Source organism: Artemia sp. Qi Xiang Cuo, chromosome 16 (assembly GCF_049724085.1).
Source record: "Artemia sp. Qi Xiang Cuo chromosome 16, ASM4972408v1, whole genome shotgun sequence".
Lineage (NCBI taxonomy): Eukaryota > Metazoa > Arthropoda > Branchiopoda > Anostraca > Artemiidae > Artemia > Artemia sp. Qi Xiang Cuo.
The window spans coordinates 9,821,051-9,837,618 of record NC_142809.1 but is presented as its reverse complement, the minus strand read 5'-3'; the positions used below and the strand labels follow the sequence as shown (position 1 = coordinate 9,837,618).

The following is a 16,568-nucleotide window of genomic DNA, read 5'->3' as shown; positions in this document are numbered from 1 at the left end:
AAATTTTTCTGTAGAAGATAAAAAGAGTAATACCAAACTTGTGAATATTTTACCTGAAGATGAAAAGTTCTATGTCAACTTAAAATTTTCTCAACGAAGTGAAGAAAAGTTCAAGTTCTCTTCTGAATTTTACTGAAGAATACAATTCATTTCTAATTTCACCAGAGAAAATAAAAATCTTCCACTTCAGTTCTTTATTTAACAAATGAAATAATGAAATTTAAAGTTCAATTCTAAATTTTTCGGTGGAAGATAGAAAAAGTAATATCATACTTGTGAACATTTTCAAGGAAGATAAAAAGTTCTAGTTCAATTTAAAATTTTCTCAACGAAGTGAAGAAAAGTTCAAGTTCTCTTCTGAACTCTACCAAAGAACACACTTCAATTCTAATTTCTCCAGAAAAAATTAAAATCTTCCACTTCAGTTTTAAGTCCCCCAAAGAAATAATGAAATTTAAAGTTCTATTCTAAATTTTTAGATGGAAGATAGAAAAAGTAATACTATGACTTTGATTGTTTTCCATGAAGATCAAAAGTTTCCCTTTATTTATAATTTTTCTTAAATTCAGTTCTGATTTTTCTCAAAGAAATGAAAAATTTAAAGTTCATTTCTAAATTTTTCTCTAGAAGATAGCAAAAGTTATAATACGAGTGTGATTATTTTCCAGTGAAGATAAAAAGTTTCACTTAAATTCTACTTTTCTTAAGTTCACTTCCGATTTTTTTGCAAAGAGATGAAAAATATTTAAAGTTCTGTTCCAAATTTTTCATAGAAGATAGAAAAATTTATACATTGATTTGAATATTTGACATGAAGATATGGAGCATCACTTTAATTCTGAGTTTTCTCGAAGAAGTGCAAGATGTTCAAGTTCTCTTCTGAATTTTATTAAATAATTAAAAAAATTTGGATAATTTCTTAATTTTAACCAATTAAAATTAAAAAAAGCTTCCCCTTCAGTTATTAATTCATGAAAGACATAAAAAATTTAAAGCTCTCTTTTAATTTTTCCAAGAAAATAAAAAGGCTCCACTTCAGTTCTGGTTTTTTTCTCAAAGAGATAATAAATCTAAATTTCTATTCTAATTTTAAACTTAATTTTGGTTACCTTGTTCTATGGATTTACACATCAAAATTTTAAATTAGAAAAGAAATGACTCTTCCCATTAATAAAGACCATTGTTCAATCTATTTCATCTAACCTCAAAAGTCATTGGTTAGGTTAAGCATAAACAAATATGAATAAATAAATAGAAATATTTATACATGTTTAAGTGAGGTTAGGTTAGTTTAACTTATATTGAGAGATCTTTTTAAGTTAACCTAACCTTTTCCGTTGAGTATTGTAAGGTAAGGTTAGGCTAGATTGATTTAGGTTTGATTAGGTTAGGTTAAGTTAAGTTATGTTAGCCTACGGACGTTTAACCTAGGTTAGCGTAGGTTAGGTGAGAGACAGACAAAAAGTTAGGTGTATGATTAGGTTAGATTAAGTTAGGTTAGATTAAGTTAGGTTAGGCTAGGTTAGCCTACGTACGTCGCGTACGTAGGCTAACCTAGCCTAACCTAACTTAACCTAACCTAAATTAATCTAACCTAATCATACACCTAAATTTTTGCCTGTCTCTCACCTAACCTAAGCTAACCTAAGTGAAGCGTCCGTAGGCTAACCTAACTTACCCTAACCTGATCTAACCTAACTTAACGTAACCTAACCTAACCTAACCATACTCGCCGGAAAAGGTTAGGTTAACTTATCAAGAGCACTCATGATAAGTTAACCTAACCTAACCTAACTTAAACATGTATAAATGTTTCTATTTATTTATTAATATTTATTTATACTTAACCTAACCTATTGTTTTGGAGGTTAGATGAAGGAGTTTGAACTATGGTCTTAAATAATAGGACGGATCACTCCTATTCTAATTTAAAAATTTGATGGGTAAATGCATAAGACAAAAGAGCCAAAATTAGATTTAGAATTAGAATAGAACTTTAAATTTATCATCTCTTTGAGAAAAAAACCAGAACTGAAGTGGAGCCTTTTTTATTTTCTTGGAAAAATTAAAAGAGAACTTTGAATTTTTATGTCTTTGAGGAATTAAGAACTGAAGTGGAAGCTTTTTTTCATTTTCATTGGTAAAATTCAGAATTGAGCTACCTTTTTACTTCTTTAAGAAAATTCAGAAGAGAACTTGAACATTTTGCACTTCTTCGAGAAAACTCAGAATTAAAGTGATGCTCCTTATCTTCATGTCGAATATTCAAATCAATGTATAACTTTTTCTATCTTCTATGAAAAATTTGGAAAAGAACTTTAAATTTTTCATCTCTTTACAAAAAATCGGAAGTGAACTTAAGAAAATTAGAATTAAAGTGTAACTTTTATCTTCACTGGAAAATAATCACAATCGTAGTATAACTTTTCCTATCTTCTAGAGAAAAATTTAGAAATGAACTTTAAATTTTTTATCTCTTTGAGAAAAATCAGGACTGAATTTAAGAAAAATTATAAATAGAGTGAAACTTTTGATCTTCATGGAATACAATCAAAGTCATAGTATTAATTTTTCTATTTTCCATCTAAAAATTTAGAATAGAGCTTTAAATTTCTTTATTTCTTTGGGGGACTTAAAACTGAAGGGGAAGATTTTTATTTTTTCTGGAGAAATTAGAATTGAAGTGTGTTCTTTGTTAAAGTTCAGAAGAGAAATTGAACTTTTCTTCACTTCGTTGAGAAAATTTTAAATTGTACTAGAACTTTTTATCTTCCGTGAAAATATTCACAAGTATGATATTACTTTTTCTATCTTCCTCCGAAAAATTTAGAATTGAACTTTAAATTTCTTTATGTCTTTTGTGAAATAAAGAACTGAAGTGGAAGATTTTTATTTTCTCTGGTGAAATTAGAAATTAATTGTGTTCCTTAGTAAAATTCAGAAGAGAACTTGAATTTTTCTTCACTTTTTTGAGAAAATTTAAGTTGAACTAGAACTTTTTATCTTCCGGGAAAATATTCGCAAGTATGGTATTACCTTTTCTATCTTCCACTGAAAAATTTAGAATTGAACTTTAAATTTCTTTATGTCTTTGGGAAATAAAGAACTTAAGTGGGAGATTTTTATTTTCTCTGTATAAATTAGAAATGAAGTGTGTTCTTTGGTAAAATTCAGTAAAGAACATGAACTTTCTTTCACGTCAGTGATAAAATTTAAAATTGGACTAGAACTTTTTATCTTACGTGAAAATAATCACAAGTATGGTATTAATTTTTCTATCTCCCACCGAAAAATTTAGAATTGAACTTTAAATTTCTGTATGTCTTTGTGAAATAAAGAACTGAAGTGGAAGAGTTTTGTTTTCTCTGGAGAAATTAGAATTGATGTGTGTTCTTTGGTAAAGTTCAGAAGAGAACTTGAACTTTCCTTGACTTCGTTGAGAAAATTTTAAATTGAACTAGAACTTTTTATCTTCCGTGAAAATATTCACAAGTATGGTATTACTTTTTCTATTTTCCACCGAAAAATTAGAATTGAACTTTAAATTTCTTTATGTCTTTGTGAAATAAAGAACTGAAGTGGAAGATTTTTGTTTTCTCTGGAGAAATTAGAATTGAAGTGTGTTCTTTGGTAAAGTTCAGAAGAGAACTTGAAATTTTCTTCACTTCGTTGAGAAAATTTTAAATTGAACTAGAACTTTTTATCTTCCAGGAAAATATTCACAAGTGTGGTATTACTTTTTCTATCTTCCACCGAAAAATTTAGAATTGAACTTTAAATTTCTTTATGTCTTTGTGAAATGAAGAACTGAAGTGGAAGATTTTTGTTTTCTCTGGAGAAATTATAATTGAATTGTTTTCTTTGATAAAATTCCGACGAGAACTTGAACTTTTTTATCTTCCGTGAAAAATTTGGAACAGTATTTTCAATTTTTCATCTCTTCGAGACAGATCTGAACTAAAGTGGAAATTTTTTATATTATTTGTAAAAATAGATATGATCAATGACTAATTTTTTTTTCATTGAGAAAATTCAGAAGAGAACTTGAACTTCCTTGACTTCGTTGAGAAAATTTTAAATTGAACTAGAACTTTTTATCTTCCGTGAAAATATTCACAAGTATGATATTACTTTTTCCATCTTCCACCAAAAAATTAGAATTGAACTTTAAATTTCTTTATGTCTTTGTGAAATAATGAACTGAAGTGGTAGATTTTTGTTTTCTCTGGAGAAATTAGAATTGAAGTGTGTTCTTTAGTAAAGTTCAGAATAGGAACTTGAACTTTTCTTCACGTCGTTGAGAAAATTTTAAATTAAACTAGAACTTTTTATCTTCCATGAAAATATTCACAAGTATGGTATTACTTTTTCAATCTTCCACCGAAAAATTTAGAATTGAACTTTAAATTTCTTTATGTCTCTGTGAAATAAAGAACTGAAGTGGAAGATTTTTATTTTCTCTGGAGAAATTAGAATTGAAGTGTGTTCTTTGCTAAAATTCCGACGAGAACTTGAACTTTTCTTCGCTCCGTTGAGAAAATTTGGAACAGTATTTTAGATTTTTCATCTCTTCGAGACAGATCTGAACTAAAGTGGAAAATTTTTATATTATTTGGAAAAAATAGAAATGATCAATGACGAATTTCTTTTTCATTGAGAAAATTCAGAAGAGAACTTGAACTTTCCTTGACTTTGTTGAGAAAATTTTAAATTGAACTAGAACTTTTTATTTTCCGTGAAAATATTCACAAGTATGGTATTACTTTTTCCATCTTCCACCAAAAAATTACAATTGAATTTTAAATTTCTTTATATCTCTGTGAAATAATGAACTGAAGTGGAATATTTTTGTTTTCTCTGGTGAAATTAGAATTGAAGTGTGTTCTTTGGTAAAATTCAGAAGAGAACTTGAATATTCACGATCAAAGTATAACTTTTCCAATATTCTATGAAAAATTTGGATCAGAACTTTAAATTTTTTCATCTCTATGTGAAAAGTCAGAACTGAATTTAAGAAAATTTAGAATTAAAGTGAAACTTTTTATCTTCATGGAAAATAATCCCTATCATAGTATAACTTTTCCTATCTTCTACATAAAAATTTAGAACAGAACTTTAAATTTTTTATGTCTTGGTGAACTTAAAACTGAAGTGGAAGCTTTTTATCTTCTCTGGAGAAATTAGAACTGAAGTGTGTTTGTTGGTAAAATTCAGAAGAGAACTTGAACTTTTCTATCTTTTATGAAAAATTTGGAATCGTATTTTAAATTTTTCATCTCTTTGAGAAAAATTTGAAGTGAAATGGAAAATTTTTATATTATTTTGGGGAAATAGAATTGATCAATAACTTATTTCATTTTCAATGAGAAAATTCAGAATCGAAGTTGAACATTTCTTCTTACGAGAAAATATATTGAACAGAACTTTAAATTTTTTCATCTCTTTGAGAAAGGTCGGAACTGAATTTAAGAAAATTTAGAATTAAAGTGAAACTTTTTATCTTCATAGAAAATAATCACAATCAAAGTATAACTATTCTTATCTTCTATGGAAAAATTTAGAACTGAAATTTAAATTTTTAATGTCTTGGTAAACTTAAAACTGAAGTGGAAGCTTTTTATTTCCTCTGTAGACATTGGAATTGAAATGTGTTTTTAGGTAAAATTCAGATTAGAACTTGATCTTTTCTATTTTCTAAGAAAAATTTGGAAAAACATTTAAAATTTTTTCATCTCTTTGAGAAAAATCTGAATTGAAGTGGAAAATTTTCTTTTATTTTGGGAAAATAGAATTGATCAATAACTTATTTCATTTTCATTTAGAAAATTCAGAATAGAAGTTGAACTTTTCTTCTTCAGGGGAAATATTTGGAACAGAAATTTAAATTTTTTCATCTCTTTGAGAATGGTCAGAACTGAATTTAAGAAAATTTAGAATTAAAGTGAAATTTTTTATCTTCATAGAAAATAATCACAATCACAGTATAACTTTTCCTATCTTCTACGGAAAAATTTAGAAGTGAACTTTAAATTTTTTATGTCTTGGGACTTTTCTTGTTCCGGGAAAATATTTGGAATAGAACTTTAAATTTGACTCTTTGAGAAAGGTTGGAATTGAATTTAAGAAAATTTAGAATTAAAGTGAAACTTTTTATCTCCATTGAAAATAATCACTATCATAGTATAACTTTTCCTATCTTCTACGGAAAAATTTAGAAGTGAACTTTAAATTTTTTATGTCTTGGTGAACTTAAAATTGAAGAGTAAGCTTTTTATTTTCTCTGGTGAAATTAGAATTGAATTGTGTTCTTTGGTAAAATTCAGAAGAGAACTTGAACTTTTCTATCTTCTATGAAAAATTGAGCCTGCTAGTAGTATCATTATCTCTAAAATTATTTTTCTTACATCTCTGACCTTTTTAATAGATATTCTGAACGTTTGACGTTCTAGCATACCCTAAAAATAGTGAACACTTAAAAAAATAATGCATAAGATATTTTTAATGAAATAAGGACATGTAGAATATTGATATAAAAATATGATAAATACATTATTATACATTATTAGTACACTTGCGCTTCACTTTCCGTCAATTCATCTTTATATTCAATGATGATATTGTCTGCTAATGTCCTTTTTATTCTGCCTGCGATTTCACTGTCTATTGTCACATTATTTTTACATAGATAGCAGTTTTGGCACATTGACATGATATGATTTATGATGTTGATGCAGCTGTATACTTGTCTTCTTTTTCCTTTTGCTTTCATTCGAATGCTAACACCGGAAGAATTGCGATAAGATCTATCAACGGCTAACATGCTACCAGAACCATTAGCTAGAAGTTGTCCCTCTTCATCAACTATTATTTTTAAGTTGGCATTCTCTTTGACTACTAATTTCTCTGGTAATGTTACTCTCGCATATCCACCACTTGCATGATGGAAATTCTTGGGTACACCAAAGGAATTTAACTCCTCACTGTCATGACAACGTATGCATACATTGCCAATAAGATCTCCACTTGCACTCGTTTCATAGTTCAGGTATTTCTCCTTGTCAGCGTTCAACATGACAATGATTTTTTCATGTGCACATACTTTCGTCGAATAATTCATCTTCACTTTTTACAGATATGAATTGTATGTTGATCCTTCCACTGCGTAAAAAATACTGATTTAATACATGCAATAAACTTAGTAGTGTTGATAACCTGCCATAGAGTACCTGTGCAAAAGCAGCGTCGTGTCCATGAACAAGCTCAGAGTACGATTGGTAGAGCCGTAAGCATATTTCATGTCATTTTAAGATACGTAAAAAGTTAAAAAAATACCATGTTAAAAAATTCAAGAAAGTATTTACGAATTGGGGCGGGGACTCTTTGAGGTTGGAAAATGGGTTTAGGAATGACATTATGAATGGATCTTGTTCAGAAAGGATATAATAAAGCCATAAAAAAGTATTTAAAAAATGGAGAGGGGGCTCTTTGGGGGGCCCGGGGAGGGTGTTTGGGGGACCCTTGGGGGAGGGTGCTCTTCTGTGTCTCAATGCACAAAAAATATTAAAAAAATGGGGAGGGGAGGAGGAGGGAGGGAGAGCGGTGAGGGAGGGGAGGAGGGGAGGAGGGAGGAGGGGAGGGGAGGGTGGGGGTCCTTTGGAAGCCTGGGGGACCTTTGGGGACCGGTGGAGGGCCTTTGGGGGTCCTGGGGGCCGGTTGAGAGCCTGGGGGACATTTGGAGACCGGGTGAAGGCCTTTGGGACCCCGGTGGTCGTTTGGGAGCTCGATGTGCTTTGGGGGGCCCGGGGTGGGTCGTTGCGGGTCTGGGGGCCGGGTGGGAGCCCTGGGAACCTTTGGGGACCGGGGGGTTCCTTCTGGATTGGGGTATAGGGATTGGAACCCTTTGGATCGGGGTAGGGCGATCGGGGCCCTTTGGGGTTGTGGTAGGGGACCTCACAACACTGTTCAATGGAACTTGTGTATTATAATGACCACACTCAAAACCTCTTCTAAAATCATCTTTTAAATCATCTTTTAAATCATGGTCTCTAACGGTTTCGCCGAAATAATTCCATAAGCTGTCTAAAACCGTTTCGCCCAAATAATCCCATAAAAGTAATTTCTGTGTGTTCCTTTTGTTTTTTGGCATCTCTGTGCTTTCACATTTCAAATTTCTAGGAAACCCTTTCCTACGTTAATCTCTTCATCTCATAAATGTTCCTAGCTAAACTATTATGGTTTCGTTAGAATATCAATTTATCTCTCCAACTTAAAACTCCGTGAAGCCGTATTTAAAAATAGAATTTCTATCTCTTTAGACTCCCGCATAATTCCAAGATAACAAGTGATGTCATTTATAATTCCTGACACTAAAGATCGATGAAGCCCTAATTAAAAATAGAATATTAATTTTTCTCTCTGACCTAAAGAACGTTTATCCCTCAGGCCTAAGATTAAAGAAGCCATAATGTTTCTTAATTCTCCCCTTCGTGAATCAATAATTTCCCTAGAGATTATGTAAATCAAGTTCTCAGGTTAGGCTAGCCAAACAATGAAGCCATGTTTGTTCCCGCCGATTATGTAAATCACCCCTCATGTCATTACACGTGGCCAAACAACAACAGATCGATAATCCTTGAATAAATTATGTAAAAAAAAAAGTTGTAGGTGGCAGCAGGGGTGGGCAATGGTGTCAATAGGGGCCATTCTACTCCTATGTGAGATTTGTAAAATCTGGTGAAAATCTTGAGGGGACAAAATCTGATATAATAAGGATTTTAAATTAAGTATTTTATTACTAAGGACGTATCTTCTGGATCTATGGTCTTTTAAAATATGTGTTAAAGTTTTGAAAACCATTCTCTGAATAAATGGGCCTTCAGAATGTGTGCCTAAATGTAGGTTGAAACGTAAAGAAGGTGGAAGAATTCGATGTTTTTTACAAGTTTCTAAGAAATTAAACTGACAAATAAGATTAGCATTTTTCTTAACACAATTTAAAAAATCTAAAACAATATTGGTCCAATGCTCCCCGTAAGCTTGACGCAAATACATTCTTAGACCACACTGGCTATACATGACAAACGAAACTCAGAGAGGAGAGAAAGTAACAAAATGAAAAATAAAATCAAAAAAGGGTTCGCTTCTGAACCCTTTTTGAAACCTTCATGAAAAATCTTCATGGTTCGCTGGCTGACAAAATCCTCGTTTTTTCACCCTTTTTTTATTTTATTTTTTGTTCCCGCCGATTATGTAAATCACCCCTCATGTCATTACACGTGGCCAAACAACAACAGATCGATAATCCTTGAATAAATTATGTAAAAAAAAGTTGTAGGTGGCAGCAGGGGTGGGCAATGGTGTCAATAGGGGCCATTCTACTCATAGGTCTTTCAGACACATATTCCATTTAGCAAAAACTCGTTTATCGGAAAAATTCTCAAAACTGGAATTTCAACAGTTTCAACAAACACGGATTTTCCTTCCTAGATTTTGTCCTGGTCCTACTTTGGAAAATTTATCCTCTAAGGTATTTACATCCAAGGAACTAAGTATTCTTTCAAAAGGACCAAAATTTGCAATGGCTCAAACACACGTAAATACTTCAGAAATTATTACGGGCGTGGAGTCTTCTATTTTTAGCTCTCATGGTGAAGTCGAAAATCCAGACCTACTCAGAGGTGAAATTGTAAAGAGTATTCTTGATTATAGGCCATCTTTGTCACTTTCAACTCAATCAAATAAAGAAATTAAAATCCTCCAAAATTTAAAAAAAGAAAAAAACACAGTAATTACGAAAGCGGACAAGTGAAACACAGTTGTAATTATGAATTCTGCAGATTATGAATTAAAATTTAACACCCTTTTAATAGATAAAAATTTTTACAAAGAAATGAAATTTGATCCCACAGAAAAATACACACAGAAATTGAGAAATGAACTAGGAATTTTAAAAGATACTACACTAATTACCCCTCAAATGTACAGAAAATTTTATCCCAAAGGTTGTTCAGCCCCTAAGTTTTATGGTCTGCCTAAAATCCATAAGAATCATATTCCGTTACGTTCAATCGTAGCATGTTATTGTTCTCCGGCTACGGGTATAGGAAGTTTCTTAGCCACCATTTTTAAGCCTCTTTTAAGCACGCAGAAATCCTATATTAAAAACTCCATAGATCTTGTTGAGAAGTTAAAAAATCAAAGTACAACAGAAAATACCGTTTTATCTAGGTTTGATGCAGTTTCTATGTGCACTTCATGCGATGTTCATAAATGTGAGCAGGCTTTACAAAAAAAATTAGAGGAAAATTCAGCTTGGTTGGATTACAAAACTTTGGAAATTGATACAATAATGACCCTTGTCCGTCTTTGCAACAATTTCTCCTCGTATTTTAAATTCCGAAACAAATTTTTTCTTCAAATAATGGGCTTATCCATGGGTACTGTTTTGTCTCCTTATTTGGCAAATTTTGCGTGGATTTCATAGATCAATCTGCTTTGAATAGTATCTACTTAAAACACTCTCTGGTATCGTTTCCTTTCTGTTTGGGAACATGAACAAGAGTCTCTAAGAGATTTTTTGGCACATTCGAATTGAACTCTTTTGATTCGAATCTCCAATTCACAAGGGAACTGGAAGGTTCAGGAAAGCTCCCTTTCTTAGATGTTTTGATTATAAAAACTAATCCTAGTCTTGAATTTTCTATATATAGAAAGCCGGCTCATAATGATCGATATCTACATTTCTCTTCCCATCACCCTCCTTCTGTGAAAAGAGGGGTAATAATCTCTTTAGTCGACAGAGTTTGAAAAATTTGTTCCCATAATCATATAAATTCTTAACTAAATTATGTCAAGGATATTCTTTTTTGCAATGGTTACCCAATCAAACTCATTGAAATTATGATAGATAGACGATTAAAAAAGATAAAAGCACAAAATAGGGAGCTTTTTCCCCTTGATTCAGTTACACCGGCAATTGCGAAAAAAAACTTTCATCGTTTTGTCATATATCCCGAAACTTGGGGATAAACTTAGAAAAATTTTAAAAAAACATAATCTCTCTGTTTCTTTCAAAACCGAACAAAAAGTTGAACACTTTTTCAACTCAGGAAAGGATAAAACAGACCCTGTACTGGGTAGTGGTGTCTACAGAATCCCGTGTTCTTGTGTAAAATTTTACATTGGTAAATTTTCAAAAGATAAGACAAAATTCAAAAGACAAAATTTCAATAGATAAGTCCCTGAGATTAAAAAATAACAATGACAACTTTGATTCGGCATTGGCTTCGCATATTTTCGTAAATCCGACCCATCTAGTTCTTTTTGACGAGGCAACCTTAATATCAACTGTAAATGGCGTACCACAAACTTTTAAGGAGGTAATTGAGATAAAAAAAAATATATGAACCAAAATTTAGCGAAAAATAGAGATACTGGAGATATTTCATTAAGCCCAATTTACGACAGTTTAATCTTGAAGGACTCAATCAATATTCTCACCCGAAAAAACTTAAAAGAACCTATTTGCATATCTAATGAAAACCGAAATTGTAGACCAGCTAAAATTATTGCAAGACGAAAGATCCTTGCACAATCATCTTGGTAAATTCATTTTCATTGATTCCTGCCTGGTTTTTTATTCAGTATCTGTTCTGTCTTTGTACAGTAAACTTCGAAAGGTTAGATTTTCGTTTTTTTTTGTTTTTTTTTTTTTTTTTTTTTTTTTTTTCTTTTTTTTAGCGCTGATGATGACTTGGTGGAGGTCCTTGTCGAAATATTTGCTTATATTTTGTTCATCTTCATGGTTCGCCACTGGCTGACAAAATCCTCGTTTTTTCACCCTTTTTTGATTTTATTTTTCATTTTGTTACTTTCTCTCCTCTCTGAGTTTCGTTTGTATTCTTTAGAACCGAAAAATTTATTCTTCCCTGTTTAGTCCATTTGTAAAACGTGTCTTTTAGAAATATTTTTTTTTATAAAGTAATTATTTAACTCTTTTTGGTGTTAAAATTGATAGGTTCTAAAAATAAAAAGAACAATAAAGCTTTGTAAATATCCACTTAAGTCATTAAAAAAAAAAAAAAAAAAAAAAACTAGAGAGAAAAAGTTTCGATGCTTTGATAGCCTACATACAGTTTACTGCAATATTCTTGAGAAGTTAGTTTTAATTTTTCTTATAGGTCAATTCTGCAGTAACAGAATTTTCAGCTGAAAAATGTAGAGAACTTGGATTTAACAGGGCTAATTTATTTTGTTCGTCATGTGAAAAACTGAGCCATTTCAACCTTACTGAATTAGAGTGAGTATGTTTTTCTCTAAATAATTTTAAATATTTCCATTTTTAAGAATTGTTCAATCTTTAAGGCGAATAAGGGTCCTCCACCAATTTAAAATTTTGATTATCATTAATGATGTTCTTTTTTCTTCGTTTTTTTGGCTATAAGGTAAACTTATATGAAGTTGATTATTATTCCAAGGCTTTCTTTTATTAAATGAAGAGTTTTTAATACAGGTTAACCCCCATATAACATGTTCATTCCAGTTTAATTAATAAAAAAAAGGAAGTTAATAAGCTTAAACTACACTGTTCTGTCACAGAACGCTTGTTGAGACCCATAAACATGAGAAATTCTTCACTAACATACAGTACACCTCCCACTTCACTCTTCAACATCCTCCGTCCTCCTTATTAAATAATTTGTTTTTACCTTAGCAGTAGGGTCCCTCTCCGGATGTACAACTACCTCACGTGAATAAACTAAAAAAAAAAATTAGTTATAACATTCAAACAAACAAAGAATTCTAAACATATCTAATTTATATTTTATTTTTTGATTGTTGTCTTAATATTTGTGTAAATTATTTCTAAAAGACCCTTAGAGAGCTCCTATATCTCTGCTTGTGTGGAAGCATGTTCCACATTTTTAACACATGCCACATCCAAGGAAAAACCGGAATGTACTGTTGGGGTTCGTCTCTTCTGAACGTTAAGGTCGGATTGTGTGTTTTGATTACGTTTTTCGGATGTCAACTGAAACAGACTGTGAAAAGGGGATGGAATTAAATTGGAAAAGAATGAAAAAATCAAACCAAGTACAAGAGACGGCAAAACGGACCGAAGGAGTGATAGCCTTGTACAACCAATAATTTTCAGCGCACGATTGGGAACTGAAGTCTTTTTGGGTGATGTTTGTAATACTTGTAAGAATACAGAGGGGGAAGGTGAAATTTGCTTTGAAAAGGTGTAAATATTTTATTTTAAAAATCAGTTTCGATTTAGTAAATACACCCCTCCCCCCTCCTCTTCTGTAAAAAAAATCATCTCAAGGAGAGATAGGTGAATATTTTTTCAATTAGTACCAAGAAGAAGTACCCAGTACCTGGTTGCCCTAGAATCACTTCTGACTCTTAAAAAGGGCACTAGAACATTCAATTTCTGATTGAATAAGCCTCTCCGAAGTTATTACAATTCCTTCCATAGAAAGATGCTTGTTGAAAATAAATGAATGATACAAAATCCGACAGGTACCTGCAAGCATTCATGCAGAGGTTTGTCTTGCCGAGTGAAATGAATCTGTATTAGCCACGCCCCGTGCCAAAGTGAGACGGAGACGCTATATTAAACTAAAAGGATTAGCTATATTAAAAGGATTAAGGGAAGATGTTTTGTTTTGGAGAAGGCGCATTTGAAGAAAGTGGGCCCTGGTTTTCGTTACGTAAAGGGGCCCTTGCGTGTAAGTTTTACTCTATGACTTTTTAGCTTTCCTGAAAAGGCAAAGCAGTATTAGTTGTTATCAATATGTCAGTGACAGAAGAACACTTTGACTACTGTATGGGAAAACTGCAGCAGTTAATTTCGAAACTGGACAGAGAATAAAGTACTGAGAGCTGAAAATAAACTAATGAAAACTGAACTGATCCATGTTAAGACCTCAGCTCTATGGTCAGAAATGTATGACAGGTGAATTAATATCTTAGCTTTGACGAGATCTTTTGCGAAAACTAAATTTCAACTGGGGGGGGGGGACTTGGGTCTGGAGGAGGCAGTCACAGTACGGAAGGAAATGAAAACCAGCGAGATACCGCAGTGACTTTCCTTAAGTCTAAACTTGGAAATACAGATGCCGACGAGCTACATATGGGTACCATGTAGCGTATATCTAAGAAAACAGCTCCCTCCCAGTCAGGAGCCAGCCCGACTTTGCGTCGAACTACCCAAAAACAAAAAGCCGCTGAGCCGATATTTGTTAGTCTTGCTGAGCCGAGCCGCTGAGCCGATCTTGATAACATGGATCGCTCAATCATTATGAAGGAGTGTGGAAGGCTAAAAAAGACAGGTTTTTGTGAGTGAGTAGACTTACAAGATGAGCTCGGTAGGAGAAGAAAGGAATTGCTAGTGCTCGATTACGAATTTAAAACATCGAGATCACCAGCTGAAAACGTTGGAGAGACGCGTGTAGTCCAGCGAGGAATAAGATTATGGTTAGATGTAATAAAATTTCGGAATTTGCAGTGGACTAAATTTTCAGACGACTGCTTTGATCTGATCCTGATTACAAATGATATTATTTTTGTATGGCAGAATTGGTAATATCAGAAATTGCTCTTATTGCCTATACGATGGCTTTTTTGATCCGGTGTTTATATTCAGGCTCCCTGTAGACACTTTGACCTTGAGGAAACCCAAAAGCAAAAAAACAAGAGGATATATTTAAAAAAAAAGTTAAATATTTGTTGAAAAATTTAAAAATATAAACAGAACTAATTCCATCTAGTGCTACCCAACAATGTCTAAAAGTATAAATCAAAACATTTTGTATTTACTTTTATCAAATTTGGTTTTGGCTTACGCTAAAAGGATTCGATAGGTAAATCTTTACATTTTTTTAAAACTTGTTTTATTTTCTATATTAATTTATTCTTAGCTATTTTATAATCAATAAAACGTAGTTTGAATTCTATTAAATTCAGGAAACATAGAATGGATCCAAATAAGCTTGGATCTTTAATTAAAATCAAATCTTTAGTTCAGCTTTAAAGCTTAATAGATTAAGATAATATTAAATTTACACTCATTTGGAATTTTTCTTGTTTGAAGCAAAGTAATCTTACTAATTTCAGGAAATATCCAAATAAACTTGGATGTTTAAGTAAAATCAGATCTTTACTTAAGCATTAAGGCTTAATGGATAAAAAATTATGCTTAATTTAAGCCTGTTTGGGATTTTTCTTGTTTGAAGCAAAATCATCTTATTAATTTCAGGAATTAATGATGAATACAAGTAAACTCAGATCGTTAATTAAAATCAGATCTTTAGTTTAGCTTCAGAGCTTAATAGATTAAGATTGAACTCAATTTAACTTGTTTGGGATTTTTCTAGTTTTGCTTGAAAATGCTGCACTATCGATAGTGCTTGTAGCTTTCATCCGTTTAAAAGCCATATTATAGCACTCAAGTCTCTTTTATCACTGTCATATGGCTATTGGCTGCAGCCCTATTAGAGTTCATGTATTCCGTGCGAAATTTACAACTCTAAGGAAGAGAGTAATAAAACGTGCAAAATTTCGTGAAATGACCTTACTTAAAATAAGTTTGAATGCTTCATTTTTTAGGTCGTCATGTAAAGAGTGTTGCCAAGGAGATACAAACCTAGTAGAAACTAAGAAATATCCCAAAGCTGTTCTTGAAGTATGTGGATGAAAACTGGGACACTTCCCGCAAGTACAAGGTAAAAATTTACTTATATAAAATTAGCTGTAAATTTTCAGGAGTTTAATTAAACAAAAAATGATATGAACTTGTAGCTCTCTGGAAAAAATATATCCAATAATTTGAAGGTTTACGAATTTCAAAAACGTTTATTTTGGCTGATCATGAGGCATTATTCTTCTAAATGGTGAAAAATTTAACGTTCAGATAGTTGATCTGTCTCTATGCTCGATTTTAGAGGGCTAAGGCCCCTGGGCCCCATTTTCAGCCATCTATTAATGCTGAGTAAAAATCCTTGCACGGTTAAGATTTTAACAAGGTGAAGGAGGTATTCCTTTGTGCTCAACTGTGTGTATGAAGTCACTATTTTTTAAAGAGGCCTGGTCCATAAGAAGTCCCCCTTCTCTTTAATTACAGAAAATTGCTTCGAAAGCTGCTGCTGACGAGGAAGGTAAACCCAAGATTCCCTCCTGACTATTAAAGACCACCAACCTTGCGCCAAGATCTCTTCAAAATGCTCTTGGCTTTTGAGCTATGCCCATCATGTCGCCCTGAAACATGTCGCCCTGTAAAATTTTGTGACTCTCCTGATTAAGTATACCGTATAAGACAAAAAGGATGGATAGTCAAATGACTACTTTATTTCTGTTTATACCACATACTTTCAAGTACCCAATTCCATATTATGGTTTATACCCAAATGCCATATGGGGCGCAAAGGACAGATAGTAAAATGGCTGCTTTATTTCTGTTTATACCGTATATTCCCAATTAGCCAATACCATATTATGGTTTATACCCAAATACCATATGGGGCGCAAAGGACAGATAGTCAAATGGCTGCTTTTTCTGTTTAGTT

The 16,568-nt window shown here is 32.1% G+C and overlaps 1 protein-coding gene across 1 annotated transcript in view; it reads left to right on the top strand.

Moving 5' to 3' along the window:
* LOC148942549 (selenoprotein F) overlaps positions 1 to 16,568 on the top strand; it is a 51,358-nt gene that overhangs the window by 27,944 nt on the left and 6,846 nt on the right. The window contains exons 2-3 of the mRNA XM_089102249.1: positions 12,180 to 12,298; positions 15,613 to 15,728. Of these exons, the coding sequence (XP_088958375.1) occupies positions 12,180 to 12,298; positions 15,613 to 15,700 (207 nt within the window). The 3' untranslated portion in view covers positions 15,701 to 15,728. The remainder of the gene's footprint in view (positions 1 to 12,179; positions 12,299 to 15,612; positions 15,729 to 16,568) is intronic.